We start from the raw sequence: 25,675 nt of genomic DNA, 5'->3' as shown, positions 1-25,675 counted from the left end.
TTGAATGAATCCATTTCCTTCACCCGTGATAACAATGAGGTACAGTCTTCTTCCTCGTCGTCCTCGGTTGTCGTCGCAGGTCCTGTTTCTGATGTATTGAGTGGGAAGTTCACTTGGAGGGTTTGCAATTTCAGTCTTTTTAAGGAGATGATCAAAACCAGAGTTCCGTCAATGGGGTTGAGTATCTCTCAATGTGTCTGGAGAGCAAGGACACCGAGAAGTCTGTCGTTCCCGACCGGAGCTGCTGGTGTTTGTTTCAAATGTCGGTGTTGAACCAGAAACCTGGGTTTAACCACATGCATAGAGACTCATATGGCCGCTTTGCGGCAGATAATAAGAGTGGGGACAATACAAGTCTCGGTTGGAATGATTACATGAAGATGGCGGACTTTATTGGGTCGGAGTCGGGGTTCCTTGTCGATGATACTGTTGTATTCAGCACATCATTCCATGTGATTAAGGAGTCCAGTAGCTTCACTAAGAATGGTGGTTTGCTTGGAGGGAGGAATGGTGGATCCAGGAAGTCCGTCTTCAATGGGTCAGTTTCCTATTTGCAGAAGAAGAGACAGATAAACGTTTCAAGAAACAAGGTTTATCAAACACCCAAAATTCTGTTTCTGTTCCCAGAAATGGAAATTTCTGTTTTTATCGTTTCTTGAAACAGAAATAGCAGAAACGTTATCAAACGGGTACCTATCAAAGCATTGAAAGTCGCATACAAAGAGTCCTAAATTTTGCAATTACCTACAAATAGGAGTTTGTGGGGAGTCAATCGACGTGCAATGAAGAATGCCCAATGATATGCCAGCCACAATTCAATTTGAAGAAGAAGCAGTGAGACAACAGATGGGAAAATCTGTTATAATTGATGATTCAGAACAGAGTGATGACATGATGAGTCAGCAGGTACATAAGGAAAGGTCCAGCAGGGATAGGAGGAAACCTAAGGGGACAAAGGACTTTGTCCCCAACCATCTAGAAGCATCCTAACAAAGGAATAAAGTTTGTTAGTGAAGAGATGTTATGATTAGAGTTTGTGATTAGTTGGAGACTGATTGAGGTTTATAAATAAGAGAACTCCCACTTGTAAAAGACAAGCAATTAGTAACAAATTTTATGTTTTCTTCTTCTTCTTCTCGTTTGTCTTCTCTTTTTTTCCCCAATTTCTTGTGATTTACCCTAGATGTAACATCTTGGGTGCTTAAATTGCTCTCAATGGCAGAAGACGCTCATCTGAATAAGATTGATGAAGCCATTAAGAATCTCCAAGCTCTTCATACCTCACAACTGCAAGAAGCTTCTGAATTTTGCAAGCACATAGAGGCCAGCTTCTCTGAATTATAGCAGACCATGCAAATGTTTCAAGCCATGATGACATCTATGGATACCAACATTTGATCCTTACAGCAGCGCCGTTCCAGTTCTTCTCCAGATGCTTAGCGCCACACTTCAATCAGGGATACTCCGATTAACTCCAATTTCAATTATTCTTCCCCTTCTAAGTTCTTGAGACTGGATATGCCTGGTTTCGATGGTACAGACCCATCTGGTTTGATCTTCAAGGCTCAAATATTTTTTGACTATCATGCCACTCCGGAGGATCAGAGATTGCTCATCGCTTCTTTCCACATGCAAGGAGATGCCTTATCTTGGTATCAATGGATGTCTTCAAATGGTCTACTGCAGGGTTGGGGTCATTTCTTGGATTCTTTGATGACCCAATTTGGACCATCATTATATGAAGATTACAAGGGAGCTCTATCTAAACTTGTTCAAGAATCCACTGTTTTTTATTATCAATCAAGATTTGAGGCCCTATCTACAAAGGTTAGCCGATTATCCGAATCTTTGTTAATCAGCTTTTTTATCTCTGGATTGAAACCTACATTAAAAAATGAACTATTAGTAGCTCAACCTCGATCCTTGTTGCAAGCAATGGCTCTAGCCAGATTACATGAGTATAAGTTTATACAAACCAGATCCTCTTTTAGACCTCCTTTACCCAAGATTTGGATCTCATGGATCAGAAACCCATATTAGTGAATCAACAAAACAATTACCTGCACCAAGCCCCAATTTTCAGATTAAAAGATTGATCCAGGCTGAGTTAAAGGTTCGAAGAGATAAAGGTCTTTGCTACAACTGTGATGAAAAGTTTGTAGCAGGCCATAAGTGTAAAGGCAGAATGTTTATGCTCTCTACTGATGAAGAGGAATTACTAGAGATCGACAATGAGTTAATTGAAGAACCTTTATGCTCTAACATTGATGATTCGGTGCCAAACACTCCATAAATCAATTTTCATGCTTTAGTTGGTCATATTATTCCTCATACCATTAGATTAACTGGGAGATCTGGGGAACACAAGCTACAGATTTTGGTGGACAGTGGGAGCACTCATAACTTTATCCAAGAATCAACGGCTCTTAAAATGGGATGCTCTATCAGTCCTTCTTCGTCGTTTAAGGTTTACATTGGAAACGGGCAGTACCTTTGTCGTGACAAGAAATGCAGGGACATTTCCATCATAATCCAAGGCTATGCTTTCACATGTGGTCTTAGGGGTTAAATGGTTGGAATTGTTGGGACCTATTCTTACCGATTACAAGGAGTTTTCTATGGTCTTCACATGGCAAGGTCAACAGATTAAGTTGACAGGGGGAGTCATCTCTTAAGGATGCAACCTTACCTGTCAGCCAATTGAGGAAGCTAATTGGCAAGGTAGAGGTAGCCTCCTTGTTCCATTTAAAGGTTATGGAGGGTAATTCAGATGAGAGGCCCAATTGGAAGCACCTACCTGTTGCAAAACAATCAACCCTCAAATGATTTTCCAATGGTTTTTGAGAAACCTATTCAGTTATCTCCAACTAGAAGCAACGATCATGGTATTCACCTGCTCCGGGGAGCTCAGCCAGTGAATGTACGACCCTACAGGTACCCTTACTTCTGAAATCAAAAAGTTTGTTTCAGAGATGATACACCAAGGCATTATCCATCATAGCAGTAGCTCTTACTCATCCCCAGTTTTATTAGTTAAGAAGAAGGATGGGACATGGAGATTTTGTGTGGACTACAGGGCCTTGAACACCATTACCATCAAAGATAGATTCCCAATTCCCATCATTGATGAACTATTAGATGAACTAGGTGGTGCTACTATTTTTCTAAGCTAGATTTATGGGCTGGCTATCATCAGATTCGTGTTAAAAAAGAAGATGTGGAAAAGACAGCCTTTCGAACTCATGAGGTTCACTATGAGTTTCTAGTAATGCCCTTTGGCTTGACCAATGCTCCAGCCACTTTTCAAAGAACTATGAACAACATTTTCAGGCCATATTTGAGGAAATTTGTGACTGTGTTCTTTGATGATATTTTGGTTTATAGCACCTCTATGGAAGATCATATCTTACACCTACGAGTGGTTTTACTTTGCTTGTCCACTAATCAGTTCTTTGCCAAGGCTAGCAAATGTTTATTCTGTCAGACATCTCTTGAATTCTTGGGGCACATCATTTGTAAACAAGGAGTGCAAGCTGATCTAGTAAAAAATTCAGCAATGCTTGAATGGCCCAAACCTATAAATCTAAAGCAGTTGAGAGGGTTCTTGGGACTTACTGGCTACTACAGAAAGTTCATCAAGCACTACACCAATATTGCTACCCCACTTAACTGAATTGCTCAAGAAGGATTCATTTCAGTGGACATCAGCCACCCAGCAAAGTTTTAAAGCACTTAAGTCTGCCATGACTTCAACCCCAGTTCTTGCTCTTCCTAATTTTTCAAAGACATTTGAAGTTGAGACTGATGCTTCATGTTATGGCATTAGCGCGGTATTAGTTCAATAAGGACATCCCATTGCTTTTTTCAATAAGAAATTGTGCAACCATATGAGAAATGCTTCTACTTATGTTAGGGAACTGTATGCCCTTACTCAAACAGTCCAAAAATGGAGACACTACTTGTTGGGCAGGAAATTTGTCATCAAAACAAATCACAAGAGCCTAAAGCATATTTTAACTCAGGTAGTTCAAACACCTGAGCAACACCAATTTCTTAGGAAGCTACTGGGATACACATACTCAATCACCTACAAGTCGGGAAAGGAGAATGTAACTGCTAATGCCCTCTCTAGATTACCAACAGCCAATCAAATGACACTACGTACTGCTAGGGGTGTCAATCCTGAGCCCGCACCGACAGGCCCGACCTAGCCCGACTCGCTTAAGGCCCGACCAACCCAACCTCCTTTAGAAAAATGTTTAAATTGTAAATACCTATTCTACCACTAATACTACAAAATATGAGTAATGCTTAAATTGTAAATACTTTTTCTAAGAATCTTGTCTTCTTAAATTGTAAAGCCAATAGTTTAATCCACTTAAAAAATGATTTTCGGGTAGGCTCGTTTAGAATTAAATAGGCCCAAAGCCCGTTTAAGGTAGCCCGATTAAAGCCCGACATCGATCGGCCCAATTATAAACTGTACCATGCCCCCCAAACCCAGGCCCATTTAAGTAGATGGGCGTTTATGGTGCAAGGATTTTACACCATCAGGCCCGGTTAGGCCAGACCAAGACCGGCCCGGCCCGACCGATTGACACCCCTATATACTGCTGATTTTGGCTTATTTCAACTTCCACTGACTTGGATGGTACTCTTTTAGCTTTTTCCTCGCCTCTCTTTAACATTGTTGAGTTGATCCAATAGGAGTGATCATGATCCGGAGTTACAAACACTGCATAACCAATGGCTAGCTGGTTTTTTACCCCTATCTGAGTATAGGGTACTGAATGGCATTTTATTCTTCGAAGGGAAGTACAGATTGAGCTCTCAGTCTGCCTTAAAAGAAACCTTTTTAGAGGAATTCCATGATTCCATCCTAGGCGGACACGCAGGTGTTGAGAGGACTTACAAAAGATTATCAGTCAACTTCTTTTGGCCTGCGTTGCAAGCGGATGTGGCTGCTTATGTTAAGCAGTGCCTACTCTGCCAACAGACTAAATACAGTAATACTAAACCAGCTGGACTCATTATGCCCCTGCCTATTCCTACTAGTGTATGGGAAGATATTTCCTTGGATTTTGTTACAGGTTTACCATTATCCAAGGGCTTTACCGTAATACTGGTTGTAGTGGATAGATTATCTAAGTATGGGCACTTGGGATGCTTACCTACACACTTCACTGCTGTAACAATAGTAGAACTATTTACAAATATGGTCATCAAGCTTCATGGATTACGAAAATCCATTGTATCTGATAGAGATCCAGTATTCACTACTAAGTTTTGGTAGCACGTATTCAAGCTGAGTGGGACTACTTTAAGGATGAGTTCAGCTTACCATCCTCAAATTGATGGGCAAACTGAGGTCCTGAACAGAACAATGGAACAGTATCTCATATCTTTTACTCTAAGACAATCCCAAGGGATGGTCTACTCTTCTACATTGGGCTAAACTTTGATATAACACATCCTTTCACTCGGCCATTGGCATGACTCCCTTCAAGGCCCTTTATGGCAGAGATCCCCCTACCATAGCTGATTATACAGACGACAGTTGTAATGCTGAGGCAGTTGATCAAGAATTAGGATTGCGAACTGCTCTTTTGGCTCAGCTTAAGGAGAAACTTCAAAAGGCTCAATTCTGGATGCAATCTCAAGCCAATCAACATCGAACAGATATTGAACTTCATGTGGGAGATTGGGTCTTGGTGCAGTTACATCCATATAGGTAGCAATCTCTGGCTGGAAGGCTTCATCACAAACTTAGCAAACAATATTATGGGCCCTATCAAATCCTCAATAAAATTAGCCCAATTGCTTACTGATAAGGACAAGATTGGTTAGCCCACTTGTTGTAACTAATATTACCCACTTGCTGTAACTAATGTAACCCACTTGCAATTATCTAATCACTTGTAATAGAGCTATAGCAAACTATGACACCTGTGAAGTCAATGCTTATAAAACACCACTAAGACTCCTCGGATGAAAGTGAGGAGAATTCATTCTCTCAAATAATCTTTCATGGTATCAGAGTGATGTTGACTTCTTCATCTTCAACCTCTTCGTCTTCTGTTGCACAAGTTCCTTCAATTTTTTCTGTAACTCTCAACCATCCAGTCTCTGTTCATGTTGATCACTCCAATTTTCTGCTATGGAAGTCACAGGTGCTTCTGATTGTTCGCGGACATGGTCTCATGGCGTTTCTTGATGGATCAAGCAAATGTCCACCAGTAATCATTGTTTCTGCAACTTCGTCCTCTCCTGAGTCTACTCAAATCATTGATAATCCAGATTTCATTGTTTGGCAATGGTAAGATCAACTTCTCCTTTGATGGATCCTTTCATCTTTAACCGAATCAGTTCTTGCTCAAGTCGTTGGTTGTTCAACATCCTTGTTGATGTGGACATCACTGGAGCGCCTCTTTTCGTCTCAATCCAGATCTCGCATAACGCAACTTCGTCTGCAATTACAATCAGAGAAGAAGAAGGCTCTCTCTGTTACAATATTTCTTCAAAAAATGAAAACTATAGCATATAGTCTTGCTATAGTTGCAGAGCCTGTATCAGATTCAGATCTACTACTACACATCTTGGCTGGACTTGGCCCTAAATATGACTCATTTGTCACTGCCGTCTCCACATGATCTGATCCGATATCACTTGATGAATTACATGGAATGCTTATAAGTCATGAAATTCATTTGGAGCAGCAAACCTCTGTGGAGTCTATCACTCCATCGGTCAATCTTTCTTCTTTCACTAATGGCCAAAGAGGAGGGAGGAATTCGGCTCCAAATTACAATTGTGGTAGAGGTTGCAATTTCTCTTTCCAGTTCAATAATCAAAATCGTCCAAAGTGTCAAATTTGTGGCAAATTTGGCCACATGGCACTAACCTGCTATCACAGATTTGATTATGCAAATCAAGCTGCTAGTCCACAACTATCTACATTACTGGTGTCCATTGGGAATGATGCATGGTATCCTGATTCAGGGGCTACAAATCATGTTACTGCAGATCTTAATAATCTTTCTCTGAATTTAGCCTATCACGGACAAGATCAACTACAAGTAGGCAATGGCCAAGGTTTGCAAATTCTTAATACTGGTTGTTCAAAGCTATTTTCCACTGGCCATCCTTTAGACTTGTGTAATATACTTCATGTTCCTTCTATCTCAAAAAAATTGCTTAGTGTTTCTCAATTTACACATGATAACGATGTTATCTTTGAATTTCATTCCAATTTTTGTGTTGTTAAGGATCGATTCTCGGGGCAGGTCTTACTCAAGGGCAAGCTTGATAATGGTCTCTATCAGATTGACTCTTCATCTACCACTTCTACTCAAATTCCTGCAACTCTAATAACTGAATGTGCCTCAATTGATGTATGGCATCAAAGATTGGGACATCCTTCCCCACAAGTAATTCAAAGGATTCTCAACACCAGTAATCTGCCATTGGCTGGTTCTCAAAAAATTTATTTCTGTTCATCATGTCCTTTAGGAAAATGTCATAAACTTCCTTTTCGTAAATCTGTCACTGTTTCTTTACATCCTTTGCATCTTGTACACTCTAATGTATGGGGGCCTTCCCCCTTGTCCACACACCCAAGAATAGAACGGTTCTGCTGAACGGAAACATCGACACATCATTGAGACTGGTCTCACTATGATGTCTCAGGCCTCAATTCCGCTGAAATATTGGGATTATGCATTTATAGCTGCTGTTGGTAATAAAGCCAACCACCATCCGGGTTGCCCTTACCTTGGCTCTCTCTAAAGGGTGGCCGGTGCGTCAACTCAATGTCGTGTCTTTTGAAGGGTTGCATGATGAGATGCCAGCCACAATTCAATTTGAAGAAGAACTTCTTCTTGAAAACTCGGCAAACTACCCAGCCATCTTCCTATAATATGAATCAAAGAGAAGGAACAATCAGTGTTATTTCCATTAAATGCTATTGACAAAGTTATTAGAGAGAGTGAGAGACAGAGAGAAAAAAAAAAAAGAGTCACCTACGACGATGTGGGATTATCTTAAGCAAGGAGCCCATCATCGACGAAGGCCCAACATAACTATTTGGATATCATGTTAAAGCTTACATCTTAAAACCAATTGGCTTGAAGTGTGATGGCCTCTTGTGACTATCATACAAGATAGTTGAGTCACCCACAGTGGATATAAAACTATCTCAATAGTAACTTAGTAAAAACCCAAGAAGTAACAACAACATGGAGTAATCTTAGCAAAGTCCGGATTAGGTCCTGGAATGAGAAGCAGTTTCGTACGATGCCTGATCCACACATGGAATCCATTCAATCTTTCACTTCTTAAAATCCATTAATCTCTCTATTCCTACATTCTATTCTTACAAATGGTTTTCACATCGAGTGGATTCCAAGTGTGAGTTAGACGCCATACGAGAACTCTCATACGAGGACCCAGTCCAAACTCTTCTCAGCCTGGGTAACTGAGGAGAAACCCAAGAAGTAACAATATGGGTAACTTGGTCACATCCAGTAATCTCTCTCTCTCTCTCTCTCTCTCTCTCTCTCTCTCTCTCACACACACACACACACACAGAGGAGAACAGAAATGTAGCCTTATCCTCAGTTGATAACCTACCCATGCATGTTGCCATGTTGGTGAGAAGATACATAGAAACTTGCAAAACATATTTTTTCAACCAATGAGACACCTCCGTTAGATTTCGGCCTTTTGTTTTCTAGAGGAGACGAAATGCTGGGTATTTAAGGACATCCTGATCGGGCTGATCCTTGATTTGGTCTAAAGCAGATCTTCTCTGCTGGGTCTCACATGTAAGTTAGACTTTGACCAAATAACCGTAATTCTATAGCTCCCTTCTTACTTAACCAGCTCGTATCTTCAATTTATTGTGGGTTGACTTGCTTCACATGCACACGTGCAAGATTACTAAAGAACCCACTAATGAAACTCAGCTGGCATGGCCACATCAGTTGCCATACACTTGGCACACGTGTTGGCCCTGATTATCGGCAACACGAGGACCACATGATCACATTATAGGATTATTCATTAAACTGGTAAACCATTTGATATGAGAGAGAGAGGATAGTGGTTTATGTCTTACACTGGAGTTGCCTTGAGGATCATCACTGTCTTCAAGCCGGTACTCATGCATGATCCAGTCAGTCTTTTGGCCATGGGGAGCTCTCCCTCTATAGAAGACTAAGGTTTTTCTCATACCAATCTTCTTGTAGCTGTTCCTGATGCATTTATCTCTTCCGGTTGCCTTCCAAAACCCAGCATTTGTGGCTCTATTCGTCCTGGAACCAGTTGGGTACTTCCTGTCCTTGTGACTGAAGAAGTACCACTCATTTTGTGGAGTAGATCCTATCCTGCACCTCTCTATGTATGGAGGATAAAAAACAGTTCAAACACGTTAGAAATTATTTGTAATTTGCATTTAGTGAAACTTGAATATACTAATGCTTAGTTGTAAATGCACCAAATTTAATTAATGGGTTCCCATAATTTGCTCATATTTAAGTCAATTTAAAGTCTTCATGGAATGTCCATTCTAATATCACATCAAAATCTTCCAAAAATTATATAGTATAAGTACTTCATCAAGTGAATTATAGTGCTTCATAAAAATAATGAATCATAGTGATATAAGCATGATTACTTGGGAAATTCTATCATTAAAAAGAAAAAAAAAAAAGAGCTATCCGGTGCACAAGGCTACCGCTACTGCATGGTCTAGGAGGGTCAAGTGAACAAAACCTTACCCCTTGCTTCGCATTTGAACCTGAGACCAACGTGTTGCAATAAAACAACTTAGCCGTTATACCACCGGCTCATCCACATTACTTATGAACATTATTACTTGAGACATTCTATCGTAATTAAACTTATTTTAGAGGAGAAACCCAAATTCCTTATGCATAATTTTAACCCTATATATATTTTGTCCACATTGGATGTGGCAAGGAAAATAATTTTTTCAACAAATATCCCACTGATTGGAACTATTGGCTATTGTGGACCTGCTTATTTGCTCATATTCATGAAAAAAAAAGAAGAAGAAGAAGAAGAAGAAGAAGAAGTAATTTTTTGTATTCAATAGGAACCATGTTTTATGTTTTTGATTGGCCATAAATTAATTGACCTGTAACTATGGCATTTCATATGTAATTGAAAATACTTTTAAAACTGTGAAGTCTGCAAAAACCAACAGATCAGAAATGTAAATGAAGAAATTTCACTTTTGATAATACTCTCCAACAGCTTGATGATGAAAAGGTTTTTAAATTGAGTCTAGTTTACCAATATTTCCTCTTTCATTGCAACCTAATAAATAAACTTGAGCTGCTTCTTCTTTTGGAGGGGGTATTAGAAGTACTTAGGTTGTAGTCTTCTATATTCACCAAGTGTCTTTACTGAAGTATGAACTGTAAGAAGAGTGATCACAATTAACATACCGATATTTTATATCTCACCCTCTGCGTGTGTATGCATGCATCCATTCATATGTGGATGTGTGAGTGTGAGTGTATGTCTGAGTGCGGAAGAGGAGAGAGAGAGAGAGAGAGAGAGAGAGAGAGAGAGAGAGCATTTGTGTGTGGATGTGTGTGTGAGAGAGAGAACTACCCAAATATTTGCCATGTTGCAGATCAGATAAGGACCAAATTTTATGAAGGTTAGACCCCAACATCCTAATGGATAACACCAAGGGCTAAGATAAAACTCTGAAAATCTAGGGACACTAGGAGAATTCATTGGCCTACAGCTAAAAAATTACAAGGATGCATATTAATACATAGGAAGGTATTTGATTGAATTAACATCTGAAATTGACTTGTGACTAATCAAAACATAGATCTCCATGTATCCAATAATTAGACTCACCATATCATCCTTCCACTCAAAATAGTGAACCATTATGATCATAAGGGCTAAATGAAATTATTCCATTTGGAAATAGAAGTGGATTATGACCATAATCAATTCATTTACAACTAGCTTCAGTCTAAACTACTGCAGCCAAAAGAAGGGCACAAGCATATTTCAATGAGTTAATTGAATTCCTAGAAAACTGTACAGTGATGCTACAAATTTAGTGAGATCCTGATCCCTAATTGTCCACTTCAGTTTCTCAATTCAACTGCAAAGTTTAAGAAGAGAAACCCAAATAATCCCCCTTGCCCTCCATTGAGTTGTGTATTATTAGGAAGAGAGAGAGAGAGAGAGAAGCAAGCTTGAAGAAAGACAAGTAATTAGATCATATCCATAATTTTCAACTGGTTTGATATGATTGTAAGTATGATGCAACCTAAAGAGCAAACTGACACTGCAAATTGCTTTAGTTTTTCTTTAACCTATCAGTGACAATTGAACCACCATCTTAACTTTGAATGTGGGTGCAATCACTGATGTAACTCAATATCCTCTCGAACTTCCAGGGACAGCAAGAGAGACTTCACAAGCAATTCAAACACAACAGAAACACAAAACTTTTCCTTTATAATTAAAGAACTTAAACTTAGGAACTTAGAATTGAACCCTAAACTCAATACTGCATAAAGGGTACTCTCTACCGAAACATGGCAATATCACTGCTCAACCCAGATAGTTCAAAGTCCATCACATTACCTTGCAAGTCCCATGGCTCCATCTTATTCAAATCCACCTCCCTAATGACCTCCAAATCAAACTTCTCAAATGATATCTTCTTCTTTAGATAATAATGAAGCAACTCTTCATCCGTCGGGTGAAACCGGAATCCCGGTGGAACTCCACCGTTTGACGACGCCATCCTTGGGCTAATCGATGATCAAAACAACTCAGTAGCAGCAAATTTACAATCCCCTAAGCTATATGTTCTTCTCAGCGACAGCTGAGAGCTAGCCTTGAAGGATTAAAAACAAGCTAGCATTTCTATGTAGAGGTTGTCACAAACTTGTATATATATCATGTGTAACACAGAAGGATGTGATGTCAAAAGTTGACGCCGGCGACGTCGCCGGCGGATCAGGTTAAAGATATCGTAGAAATCAATTCACAGTGATTGAGACTTGAGTAGATAATTTTTGTAATTTTTTGATTGGATTAATTTGTAATATTAAAAGTTAAAAACGATCCCAAGAAAATAAAAATTAATATAGTTATGAGGAATTTGATTGTTCCCAAAGCAAGGGCTTGGAAACAGCTGCGATTCTAAGAAGTCCCTTATTGGGATTTTCACTTCTTGTTGGACGGCCGAAATAATTTCAATAAAATAGAATATACGAGTTAATTAAATATTGAAAAAATTGGTCTTTTTTCTGTAATAATAAGAACAGTTGGAGACGCAGCCGCCATGGCTTGAGCTTTGGCATGTGGGGACGACTTTCAGAGATGCTTTCAGATTAATTTCACTTGATTGAGATATACGCTTTCTTTGATTTCTGATTGGTTTATCTTCTATGCTTCATTGGTTCATGGATGCATGGAAAAAGATATATAATGTGAAAGAGGTACCAGTGGTACCATGTGTATGTGCATCATCATAAAAAAAGGACCACAATGTAAGGTTAGTCTCTATGGCCAAAATGTTACACGTGTCATGTTTGGAAGATCAAGACTACCCAGTGAAAAGGTCCCACGTTAGTGATATTCCTTAGGTCAAAAGTCACTTGGAGCGGGCAGTTTCCCTCCCAATAGTGAATGAATTAGAATCCCAATCATGGGTTTGGAAGCCTTGGGATGGGTATTGTTTGAAATCAAAACTGTTTATTAAAATTGAATCGAGCCGTTTAATAAATGGTTTGGTTATGATTTCAAGTTTCAGGCCGATTAGCTAAACGGGTTGAAATCGAATCGAGCCGTTTAACCCGTGGTTTCAAACCGAATTGAAACCATGAAAATCGAACCATTTAAACTCTCAAAACCAATCCAATTAACCTATTTAAAGATTGAATAAGGTGATTGTAAAATATCATTAGTATCTCATTTGATTCAAAAATTGAGTGCTGCGAGTTTGCAAGTAATTTTAGAAGTAGCTTGTTCATTATTTGGAATGTCGATTAAATTAATCCAACGCGCTAGGTAGAATGTATACTGATAAAAATGTAATTTTACTTATACCATGGCATATTAAATATATATTTTTCAATATTATGACACATTATTTGGAGGGAGGGGAGAAAAAGAAAATCTTACTGTAAGCATTACTTATTGACTTGTTAGACGTGCTTGAGACTATTTTATATCAAAGTATTTTCTTTTGTTTAATTGTTTGGTTGTTTTAACAAAACATAATGGTTTGCATTTCACATTCTCAATATTGAATCGTTTATCACTAAAAGCAAATTTTAGTAAATATGTGAATAAACTAGCAAACCGATTATTAACTGTTTAGAAACCGTATAGAATAAACCGAAATCATTTAAAAACCATGGAAATCAAAACCATTTATTAAATGATTGCGGTTTCAGAAAGTGCAACCGTTTAGTAAATGGTGCGGTTATGGTTTCAGCCAAAATATATATGAACCAAATTGAACCAAACCATTTAAATTGAAACCAAACCGATTAACACTCTTACTTCATATAGTGAAGGAATAGAATAATTTCACGTAAAAAAAAAGATTTATCACTCCCCTCCCTTTAATTTAAAAGATCCTATCAATCGTTTAGTCACTCATTAGTCACTAATGGCGTTAAAGAGGGAATTAAAAAGACAATATTACCCCTTAATCATTTTTAACATAAAAATATCCCCAAATCAATCTCAGCCCTACGACTCAGAGCTTCAAACAAATCCAACCTCAGCCTTACGATTGAAGGCTTCTAATCGCATTGGACAACCCTGGCCTAGGGTTTCGATGAAGCACAGGGCGGTGGCGTTAATGGGGTTGCAACGGTAGCCCGGTCTTAGAAAGTGAACAGAGATGAGTTCGGTATGCATCTCTGTTTCCACGATTGCCCGGGTTCACCGTCATTCCTTTGTTAGTCACTGGTGATCTGACTCTCGTGGGCCGTGTTCGACAGTCATTTGTTTACAAAGCAAGAAAGGAATCCCATAGCGATATAACAATTACAGGTCATAGGCTAAGAGTGGGAGGGAAAGGTGACTCGTGCAATTGGACGCACCGTCATTCCCCACTTCTGTCGCTCTGAGCAATTCTCCTTCAACCCCTCCCAGTTATCTGCGATTCTACCAATCGTTCCCATCTCGCTTCACTGTCAAATATGATCTAAGCTTAGACTTTCAGTTTGTACAATCCCTTCAATGTTGAGCTCGGATCTTCAGGGAATTTGGGATTTAGGCTCTGATTCGAGTCCTCTCTGCTGTCAAGGGCCTTGAATCATGTAAGGTATGCAACAAAGCTTATACCCCCAAACTAATTCATGTCATTCCACGAAGAATTTGTAATATTGTATTTTCAATTCTGAAACAGTGATTTGGAAATGGAAATTTCTACTCAAAAACACCTCCGCCGGCCCCTACATGATCTACATGGGTTTATGATCTCAATACTATCTGAGGAATCCCTGATCTAATTCCATCGTAATTCAGTCGGGACCCCGATAGTGTACATAACTTTCCTAAGCGACTCTTCCGACCGGTTCAATTTCTCGTCGCTAAAATCTAAACTCTGCTTACCGAACTCATCTCTGTTTGTTAAGATAAAGGTCAGGGTCAATCAGGGCGGTGAATTGAACACTGAACTCTCATTCTTAAGACAGGAGAAGACATGTGGGTTTCCGTTAAAACACTTTTGATGTTTCAAGCTTTTCCCTTCCTCTGCAACTCTCCCTTTAGCCCTTTTTCATCTTCATCCTCTGCCTCTGTCAATCTTCCCTTCTCGTCTGCTCTTTTATTTATTTATTTTTTTTTCTTTCTTCTCTAGCTATGAACACGACCTTGCAATAATTCTGCGGCGGCAGCACTGATAACTCATGGAATTGGCTTAGTAATCATTCTTCTACCTCCTCTTCCCCTTCTTCAATAGGGTTTGTAACTGATCTGGACTCTTTCTCCTCGGTGCTTTATTCTAACGGAGAAGAAGGGTTGGAGGAAGAGGAGAGAAGAAGATAAGAGGGATTATGGTGGTTGAGGGTGAAGGAAGAACAAAGAAGAAAAGGGTCAGAGATGCGTCACCGACAGTTGCAACTCAACGCCAGAGAGTGCACGAACTAATAAGATGAGTGTGCTTCGATTTGGTTCTGTTGTCTTGAAGAAGGACGGCCCTGCAATCTCACATCATAGGGTACTTTAGGGATTATAAAAAAGAAGGTAAGGCTAACGTCATCACTCAGCAGGGACGATTGATAGAATCTTTTGGTGGTTGGACTGGGGAGAGTATGTTTTTTCAAAAAGTCTGCTGGGGAACATGATATTTAGATTAAGTATTGAGAGGATAGTGATAATTCATTATAAAATAATAATGAATCTAGATGGATGAGTGAAATTTACATCAGTGGTGGGGGATTCTTATAAGGTTCATCATCTTTTCAGGTCAAGTGTTATGTAGCTAGTTTAGAAAGTCTTGTAGTCGAGTAATTAAGATATAAAAATTTTATCCAATTTTTGACGAAATAATTGATCCAAGTTACAACCAATCGATCCAAATCCTTATAATGTGCAACCCCTCTTTCGAATCCTCTCTCTCTTTTTTTTTTTTTTTTTTGGGGGTGTTCATTTTTCATTCTCCTAATTGCTAAAAAATACAAAAGTATTGATGCACATACATATACACAAAAAAAATAATAATAATAAAATAAAATAAAAATCAAAGATGTATGAAAGTCTTATTTATCAATTTTAAAAAAATCAAAGATACATGAAAAACTTAGGTTGCGTTTGGTAACGTTCTAAAAAAAGTTTTTGGAGTTTTTTTGTTTTATGGAAACGAAAAAATGGAATAAAGTGTTTGGTGCATCTATGATTTGTTGTTTTTCTTTTTTTATTTTTAAAGACATTTTGACACAAAAACTGGAATTTCCATTTTTTCCATGAAACATGGTTTCTATAACAGAAATATTACCAAACAAAGCTTAGTCACTCTTATTCTTTGCAGAGCTCTCATAAGAAAAGCTTCCTATATGTATGGTCCACCTTGTACCAATTGCAAAGGTAACAAATAATTCTCACCAATTGTATAGTTAATTGGATATATAGTAAGGCATGATCTAAATTATGAATAAAACTCACATCAAACCCTAAAGTCAAATAGTGATTTTGCTAAAAAAAAAAGTCCAACTATCTATCTCCCGCCCACCCATCCTTACCCTTATGGGATTTCCAATGCCTAGGATCCCACATAATGTGCTCCCAAAGGCTGCTAACCAAACATTGAGGTCATTTTTTCCATTTCTCCAATGTAGATTCGTTACAATTTAAAGGTGTCAAATTGTTTGAATGTTCGGTTCAAGCTATGATATGTGCAAATTGAAATCGAATAGTTTCACAAATTCTGAATTCTATCTCATGATTACTTACTTTCCTATACCAATTAAAGGTGGCCTCATGTAGAGGCCTCTCTCTTTGAATCAATTTTATGCTGCTATTAGGTATAAGAATCACCTGACTATGTTGATTTAAATTTTCAAATCTATTAAGTGACACTGCTTCAAAAATCGATAATTGGATTGGTCAATCCATATCAATATTAGTTGTGAATCGTGATCGAATTCTAATTTCGATCGATTTAATATAACCAATTTTTGCTAATGATTAGGAACCCTACAATTGATGAATTTTTAGATCTAAGGGCCAATTTTAGGTTCTTTAGACCAATCTTGGTTGGACTGTACCATAGATAATCAAATAATAACAACCATCACAAATAAAGATTGAATAATTTGCATAAGTAATGCATAGTACTCAGCCAAAGACATATATAGTTTGGAGCAGTGAGATTATCAATCACATATCAAACAAGCAAAGAGTTCGGGGGTTTGATCATAACATGGATAAACTATATGTCAACAAGAAGATCCATGAGAGCACAGCCTGCTTTTTAGGATGTATGTGGTATGTGGATGACATACTGTTGGTCATAAATAGTGTTGTGTACACTCACTACTGTAAGAGGTGGTTGTCCACAAATTTCTCATTGAAGGACTTGAGGGATGCCAGTTATATACTCAATATCAAAGTTGGGAGAAACCAAAAACTCAGGATTTTGGAATTCTCACAAACTAACTACATTGATAAAATTATAGAAAGGTTTAGAATGGAGAATTCAAATGAAATAAATGTTCTTTTCCAATGCACCATTACATTGGATTTTTGTCAATTGCACCATTAAGTACTTGAAAAGAATAGAAGACTTTTTCATTGTTTATGGTGCAAACATGCTAGTGGCTTCCAAATTGATAAAGATATATTAAAGGTAATATTTCCTTGAGAATTCTCACAAACTAACTACATTGATAAAATTCTAGAAAGGTTTAGAATGGAGAATTCAAATGAAAGAAATGTTCTTTTCCAATGCACCATTATACTTTCTAAAACATAATGTCCCCAAACCCACCCTTAAGGGAATAGAGAAAAAAGGGGGTGGGGGGGTGGGGGGAGGTGGTTCCCTACGCTTTGGCCATGTGAAACCTCGTATATGCAATGTTGTACATCGGACCAATTATATATTATGTGGTTAGTATAATCATTATATATAATTAACGTTGTACCAGAACATTGGATTATTGTCAATTGCACCATTAAGTACTTGAAAAGAATAGAAGACTTTTTCATTGTTTATGGTGCAAACATGCTAGTGGCTTCCAAATTGATAAAGATATATTAAAGGTAATATTTCCTTGATCCAATTAATTTATAAATAAATCCCAAGTTTCGGCTATTTATTATTATTATTATTTTGGTGAAAGTTTCAGCTATTTATTGGAAGCTTTTAAATGGAGGTATACATACTAAAGATGGATTCCATTGTTTTATTGACATAAACAATGCTTGTGTATTTTATTCAACTGAGAAATAAATAATTGTCATTGTTCATCTCTTGTCTTTTCATTAAAAGAATATTGGGTTCTGGGATTGCTGAGATTGAGTACCGAGCACCTTCAAGCTCTCTGGATCATTTTTTCCTTACAACCCTTCGATTCTTTAGTAGGAAAAGAAGTTTCTCTATCTTAGTTGTTTATATTACTATATATTTCATTTGAAATGCTTGTAACCAATGTGTCTTTTAACCATGGTTCCCTAGTCCTTGTGCTATTATAGACAATATTGATCGTTGGGTATTTATATATATATATATATATATATAATTAGGGGAAAAAATAACTATCCGGGAGCATGGCTCCTACACATAGACACACAGGACCCTGCAAAATGATTGACCCACCCTTTATGAAAGATAAAAATTTCACTTATGTTGATGCTTCCACGAGCTCTCTCGTTTGTCCTTATTTTGGTGCAAGAGCCACACTCCCGATCAGAAAAGTTTCCCCATAAAATTATTCTCCCCAACCTTCAGAAATTTCTTCTTCTTATCTTGTGCTATTTCTTAAGGACTACCTTAAATTAGCTAGATCTATTAATTTGATTATAATTTATGATGAAAGTTTTGCGAAAGAATCATGTGAGGTTAGTTGAACCTAATAGTGTTTGATTAAAACTTTGTTTTAAGATCTATACAACTTTGAATATGCAAGATGCATACAAAAGGAACAAGCAAAGGAACCATACCAAGGAGGCACATCATGGAATAAAGTCACCGGGAGACACTGTGGTAAGTGTTTGGACGGATTGTATGGAGATGGTTGGCTGATTAGATCACTGCATGGCCTTTCAATAGCCATGAAAATTGTGTTTATATCCATATTGATATTAACAATCATATTAAATATTTAGATATTTAAATAAAAAAAAAGATAAAAAAACCTAAAAATAAATAATCATGTAATTTTCTCTCTCTTTTATTTATTTATTTATTTTTTAAATTTAAATAATAATTATTTATTTTTTGGGGTTTTTTTTTCTTAACAAAATTATCCATCTAAAACTTTAATCAATAAAATATCTTCGATTAGTTTACAAAATTAATCGCTCAATGTTTAGTGAATAAAAATACCTATTTTATCTAGAAGATGAAGGAAAATACTGTCTTAGATAATTTTATAAACTCAAACCTGATTTCAATATTTTTGTTGACTGAAATATAAAGTGAATAATTTTGTAAATTCAAATATAATTTTAAATAATTTGTTAATTAAAATTTAAATAAATTATATAAAAAGATCCAAAAAATAAATAATCTTGCAAGGATTTCTTTCTATGGTAATTTGAGGTACACCGAATAGAAAACCTCTCAAGTAATGTCTCGCGATAATAGGTGTGTGTTTATTTCTTAAAGTAATACCTTTTACGAAATTACGGCTTGTCTCCCTTTGTCTTTTGAGGGTTTTTCATCTTCTTCTTCCCTTGCCGTTTCCACTTCTTTCTGCTGGAAAGTATCGGTGGCCTCCAACTACATCGATCAGAGAAATAGAGATGACACTACTCTTTTAGCTGTATTTGTCTTCGCAGACATTAACAGGGGAAAGCTGGGGCTTTACTTCTTCCGTTCTTGGTTACTGAGTACTCTATAGTTCACACAAGGTAGGTTGTTCTCATGCGCTATCCTTTTATCATTTCTGTTTGATATTTTTGGTTTTATGATTTGGTTAGATTTTCCTGATTAGTTTCTCTTTTATTCAAGATTTCTGGTGTTTTTGATGGCAATGTGTTGGGACGGAGTAGGAGAGTAGGGTTCTTGATCGTTGTCTATTTCTTGATTTGGTTACTGAAACTTGCGCATTTGACTTTATGCTCTGCTAACTATCAACGTCTTTTTTTTTCCCCCTCCCTTCCTGGGTGGGCTTCTGGTCTGGTAGGGTTTTCTTTTGATTCTTACGGTATTATGTACACCATCTTTAGTTCAATTGATCATAGTTTTGGAAAATTTGCAAATTTTGTTTGAAAAAACGAAGAGAAAAAGTGAAAGAAAACATGTCAGATTGCCCGTAAGTCTATTACCCACCCTCCCAAATATAGAAGGAAGTTTTGCTCAATTATGACCTCCTGTATGGGTTGTCGAGACTTGAGTCTGTTCTCCTGTTTGAATGTTGAGCCATTATGTATTGGCTCCTTTCACATTATTGCATTATTTTTTTTTATCTGGGATTTGAAGAAGTCGAGGAAAAGAAGGATGAGAAAGTTCTAATTGTTTTTTATTCCCCTTTTGTGTATTTTATTGATCATGAATCAATAACTCTTTCAATGGTTTACTCCCAAAATATACTATAATTTTTTGCTCTAATAGTATTTTTTTCCTTTTCAGGTGTAGTGATAAACCACGTATTGCCTTCCCTTTACTGGACACAGGTTGTGTCCATTTTAGTCCCAAAAATGGCAAATATAACTATGAACAGTATATTGGAAAAGGTAATCCTTGCATCAATTATGGTCATGTGTAAGATACTGAAGAACCTCTCTCTTCCCCTCTTATTGTCAAGTTATTGTTATCTCACTAGAAGGGATGGGGTTATTATTGGCGTGTTTTGAGCTCCTTGAGTATATTTGCAGATGACGGGTAAGGATAAAGACTACAGATACATGGCAACTTCTGATTTACTGAGTGAGTTGAGCAAAAAGGGATTTAAAGCTGACACGGAGATGGAGATAAAACTGACAAATATCGTCTTACAGCAGCTTGATGATGCAGCTGGCGATGTTTCTGCATTGGCTGTGAAATGGTTCGGCAATTCCCTCCCTCCCTTTTCTTTAACTATTTTTCAGGGAAAAAGTAACCTGAAAGGCAGCATGTCCCGTATGCCCAGATGGGGGGGGGGGTTGAAATGACCGCCCCACTCTTCATGTAAGGCGGAAATCCCGCTCTTCTGATATTGCTTATGTTGCTATAGAATATAGTGTACTTATACTCCAAAAGCATGTTTTACTTTTCTGGAATTTTTGGCCGTTGTGCTTTGATCCAATTCCTTGGACTCAAAAACCTTTAGCCAATGAATTGCTTATTATTTTCATTTAATAGCTATTGTCGATGTGGTACCAAGGTTCAAGGTATCGGGTTTCGACCCTTAGGGAGACCGAAATTTTGGTCGAAACCGAGGAAATTTCGAGGAAATCAAGGAATTTTTCCCGGTTGGGTGAAAACTTTGGTTTCGACCCCCCAAAAAGTGTTTTTTTTTTTGCTTATTTTTTGTGGACATCCTATCTTTGATATTCGTAACACATTCACATAATTAGTTTCAGAGAAAAAACACATAAAGTCATACTTGTGGGGTGAACCAAAAGTTTGGTAATGTACGTTGATGTCATTGAGTCGTTGGCTGAAAGTCTGAAACTATAATACATAAGTGTACATCGTTTACACTATATTTAGTCTACAATCTGCATAAGTACATAAGTACATAATACATAATACATAATACAAAGGATCCAAAATAAGTAATAATATTACATCATAATGAGTTATCTCTCAACAGTCGAGTGACTCAACACTCAACACTCAACTAACGTATAAAATAATTTATCATTCTACTCTATAAAAAAAAATGATTTTTGGGGAAGTTGGGACTTACCTTTTTGGTCGAAGCTGCCTTCCTTAGGTACATTTTGCAAAATCCAAGCCTAGATTGAGGTCTTTTGGGCACAACGGGGAAATCTCGAGTGTTTGCCCAAGTTTCATACTTCACAAAGAAAAAATAAGGGGAGAGGGTCGAATTTTTGAGAATAGAAGACTTGGTTTCGCTTAAAAGCATTTTATATAGGGGACTGGTTTGACCTAACCAACTGGTTCAGTCGAAATGTGGGAATTTTTGTTGAAACATGTCGAAACCTGTGACTTTTTAAAATCATAGGCTATATGGTATCGGAGTTCTGGGATACCGTCGAAGTGTGGGAAATTTCGACGGTATCGGTGGAAACCTTGAACCATGTGTGGTACTCATACTGTTGGTTAGATTTTTCATGCCAATGTCCAACACCTATGTGCTTTTTGGTTATTTGAATGAGCATTTCTTATGTATTTTCTTATTTCTGGATGGTGTGTGGTGGCTGTCATTTGTTTTGACATCATATTTGGTCCTGGCTGTGGTTGCTATGCTCAGTCCTTTTAATGTTTTGAAGACATTAATTACAAAATGTGCTTAACTTTAAACAAAATTGCAAAAATCTATTTAGAATCTGGAACCGTGTTGCACTATGTTAATTGTTGGGGGTGGATGACAGAGCATTTGTCAGCTATAGTTGTGTCATTGTTTATTGTCTTCAATTTTCTTTATCTGTATGTGGTATCTGTTGGCCTCTACGGTACCTTTTGATAGCAAGAAGCAACCACATGGCTTTGCTAATGGTTGGGGGTGGATGATAGAGCATTTGTCAGCTATAGTTCTGTCATTGTTTATTGTCTTCAATTATCTTTACCTGTAGTTGGTATCTGTTGGCCTCTACGTTACCTTTTGAGAGCAAGAAGCAGCCACATGGCTTTGCTCCGAGCAACTCTACATGTTGCATTTTCCATGAATGGAAAAGTTGTCATATTTGCAAGAAATTTCATTTGCATGTTTGTCTCATTTGAATCTTTGAGCAGGTGTGGGGTGATTTTAGCTGGTGGTTTTGTGTTCATTTAGAGTCTTTATTTTACTGCTATATGCTATTTAATTCTCTTCTTGTTACTGTGTGTCCGTGCAGTTTGGCACCTCTTGTGAAGAAGGTTGCCGAGCCAAGGGTGACAGAAATGACTGAAAAGCTGTGTGTTAAATTGCTAAATGGAAAGGACCAGCATCGTGACAGTGCAAGTATAGCCCTGAAGACAATAGTATCGGAAGTCACTACCCCGACTGTTGCACAATGTGTTTTGGTGTGTCTTACTCCACAATTAGTGAAAGGAATAACTGTCAATGTAAGTTCCGATTCAGTTCTTTCCCTCTCCCTTTGTTTTGGATGTGACAAGGTAATCAGAATCTCTCATATTATATGTAGGGTTTCTGGTATTTACTTATAAGTTTTTACAACTATTTTACTGATACGGTAGCCATGGTCTGTGTTTTTTTGGCATATATTTTTTTCTTTAATCATGTCATTTTTCTTAAAATGGTCTATGGTCTTCTTTTTTTAGTGATGCCATATCAAGCAAGTCTTAGAAATTTGTTATGATTTTGGAAAGTCTAGATTCTATCTTCTAGATGAATCTTAAGTTGAGGTAGAAAGTCTTTTAGGAGTTCCCCTTTCAAAAGTTTCTTTTTTATTTAGGCAATCAAGTTAGGAGTCTTTATGTAGTTAGGGAGTTTCTATGTTTCATGTATCTATTTTTCCTTGTACATGAGTCTATATAAAGGACGTAATCCCTGTAGTTTTGGTGGATTAGTGGACTGGTTTTGTGGAATCGCAGAGAAGGAAGTGGGTCTGTTTTCCTATGGTTGAATGGGAAAACCTTTTATCTGTTTGTGGTAAGCAAATTTTTACTCTATCTTTTTTCCTTAAGGTTACTGTTCATGGGTACTTTTCCCAGTCCCATAACAGTGGAGTATGGTGGACACAAAATCAAACACAATGGACTTGGAGAGGGCTTATATAGGTCCACATGGTATTAATAAAGGTATCTCCTGTGTCCTTAAGAGGACAGATGTATAGGTTCTTGATCCTTTAGGTTGGGTATGTATCTCCAACATTTTTGTGCTCCTGCATCAGAAAGTCTGAGCTCCTGTTAAAATTTTGTTTGGATATTGGGTTAGGGTTAACATGACAATGCCTGAGTAACTAGGTGATCTTTTGTTTGTTTCACATATTTCATTGATAGGTAGCTTAGTTTGTAGCTCAAGCACATTCATTTTTCTCCAAATTCGTTAAATTATTTTAAATTATCCTATATTCTTTACCTGAATGCTGTGGGTCCCTTTAATTTTCCTGGTGCATTTTCTTTTTCCTCTGCAGGGAATGAGCACTGAGATTAAGTGCGAGTGTCTTGATATCTTGTGTGATGTTCTTCATAGATTTGGGAATCTCATGACAGTAGACCATGAACTGCTGTTGGGTTCACTATTGTCCCAATTGAGTTCCAATCAGGCCAGTGTCAGAAAGAAGTCCATCTCATGTATTGGTGAGTTGAAATCAACTTATGTTCAATGATTTCTGACATGTTTAATGATCTTGTTCCCTTTGCAATCGGAAAAACTGCCTTCATTAAAATGCCGCTTCTTAAAGACATAGAATTATTGTGATCTTTGGGATCACAATCAAGGGGTCTAAATTAATGAAGTCTTTTTTCCCTTCTAGCATCTCTGGCTTCAAGCATGTCGGATGATCTGTTGGCAAAAGCCACAGTTGCAGTTGTTCAGCTCTTAAAAAACAAGGGCCCAAAGCCTGAAATGACTAGAACAAATATTCAGATGATTGGAGCCCTGAGGCAAGTAATGAAGCATTTCCTTTTGGATTTGTGTGTGATTCCTGTCCATCTTTTTCTTTATAATTTCATATTTGCAGCATATAAACAGCTCAATTGTTATATGACCACACATCACATACATAACAATTGTTGGTTGTTGATATTATTTTCTATTCATTCATCTGATTGATATATGAATGCAATGTTAAATTCTTGAAATATTTATTTTCTTTGTTTACTGCATTGTTTATTGCTCCTCTTCGTATTTGTCATCCCACCAAGGTGAACCTAGGCGGTGGTCAGGTGCCTTGTTGCCTTGACGCCTGGGTGATGGCGCCTAAGGCATTAATATACCAAGGTGGGGGTTTAGATGTAAAATATGATATTTCTTTCTTTTAAGAAGAAAATTTAAAAAGAAATTTTAAAAAGGGGCTTGTATCTAAAATAAAATTTTAATTTTGTTTACTTTTGAATATGAGGAGGCAATGTATAAAATAATAAAGTATCCTCTTTAAAGTTACAATTTACAAATAAAACCCATTTGGTTTCTCTTCTACCTCGTTGATGTGAACAGCGGAAGAGGCAGTGACTGCGGCATGAGTTCCAGCTAAAGTACCTTTGTCTTCTTCGGTGGACGGTGGTGGTACTGGCTGCTCTGGCGGTTGTGGCAGCTACTACTTCTTCTCCCAATTTTTTCTCTCTATGTTTCAATTCTTTCTAGGCTTTCAAGGACTGCCTTATCACTCGGGTGACGCCTTGACAACCATGCTTCTCTTAGTCCTCAAAAAAAGTTGTGATGTTTAAGGTGTAGCTTTATTATGGATTCTTAGAAGCATAGTTATCAAGGCGTCAGCCAAGTGGTTCTGTGGTCAGTATGGGCCCGCGGGACTAGTCAGGCTGAAGGCCTGGATACCTGTCGTTCGCCCTAAAAAAAAAAGTGTAGCTTTATTAAAGAAAATTAGGGATTCTTAGAAGACAAAGATGCTGTGATCACTGAGGTGGGGAGCACCAATATGTCAAGTAAATGGATATTGTAATCAACATATTCAATTCCTTGCCATCCCTCCACGATGATAAAGTGCTCGAGTAAAATAAACTCACATAAAGTGGAGATTGAAACTTTGGTCTGACACTTGCTGCTGGGCTGCTTTTGTCTATGGGAACTGAGATTTGTTGCAGAATAGTCTAGGGAGTGTCCTATCCTACAAATAGAAGGGCCCAAGTGGTAGAAAGTGAGGATGAGGTAATGCTGGTATTTCATATTCAACCAAAGATATACCCCCTTTTGTCTGCAAA

General features: G+C 37.6%; 2 protein-coding genes and 1 long non-coding RNA gene across 4 annotated transcripts in view; 2 read left to right on the top strand and 1 right to left on the bottom strand.

Annotated features, from left to right (window-relative positions):
- Window positions 1-7,720: 7,720 nt before the first annotated feature.
- Window positions 7,721-11,803, bottom strand: LOC122064298 (protein BEARSKIN2-like). The gene is made up of 3 exons (XM_042628009.1): window positions 11,641-11,803; window positions 9,116-9,393; window positions 7,721-7,909 (listed from the first exon to the last, which is right to left on the bottom strand). Exons 1-3 carry the CDS (start codon window positions 11,801-11,803, stop codon window positions 7,721-7,723), a joined length of 630 nt encoding a protein of 209 aa, XP_042483943.1.
- A 1,949-nt stretch (window positions 11,804-13,752) lies between these two features.
- On the top strand, window positions 13,753-15,593 carry LOC122060363. Of its 2 annotated transcripts, none has more exons than XR_006134382.1 (2): window positions 13,753-14,339; window positions 14,429-15,593. It is a non-coding gene; the product is annotated as an uncharacterized LOC122060363 (long non-coding RNA). The 2 variants fall into 2 exon arrangements; XR_006134381.1 differs by having other exon boundaries at window positions 13,753-14,344.
- A 3,749-nt stretch (window positions 15,594-19,342) lies between these two features.
- The window catches only part of LOC122068967 (cullin-associated NEDD8-dissociated protein 1-like), a 36,552-nt gene continuing 30,219 nt past the window's right edge, over window positions 19,343-25,675 (top strand). Inside the window, exons 1-6 of the mRNA XM_042632879.1 lie at window positions 19,343-19,593; window positions 20,315-20,418; window positions 20,560-20,729; window positions 22,687-22,897; window positions 23,929-24,094; window positions 24,271-24,400. Coding sequence (XP_042488813.1) covers window positions 20,383-20,418; window positions 20,560-20,729; window positions 22,687-22,897; window positions 23,929-24,094; window positions 24,271-24,400 — 713 coding nt within the window. The 5' untranslated portion in view covers window positions 19,343-19,593; window positions 20,315-20,382. The remainder of the gene's footprint in view (window positions 19,594-20,314; window positions 20,419-20,559; window positions 20,730-22,686; window positions 22,898-23,928; window positions 24,095-24,270; window positions 24,401-25,675) is intronic.

The sequence above is a fragment of the Macadamia integrifolia genome, chromosome 2 (assembly GCF_013358625.1).
Source record: "Macadamia integrifolia cultivar HAES 741 chromosome 2, SCU_Mint_v3, whole genome shotgun sequence".
Lineage (NCBI taxonomy): Eukaryota > Viridiplantae > Streptophyta > Magnoliopsida > Proteales > Proteaceae > Macadamia > Macadamia integrifolia.
Note: the sequence above shows the minus strand (reverse complement) of the source record. Positions and strands in the feature narration are given on the sequence as shown.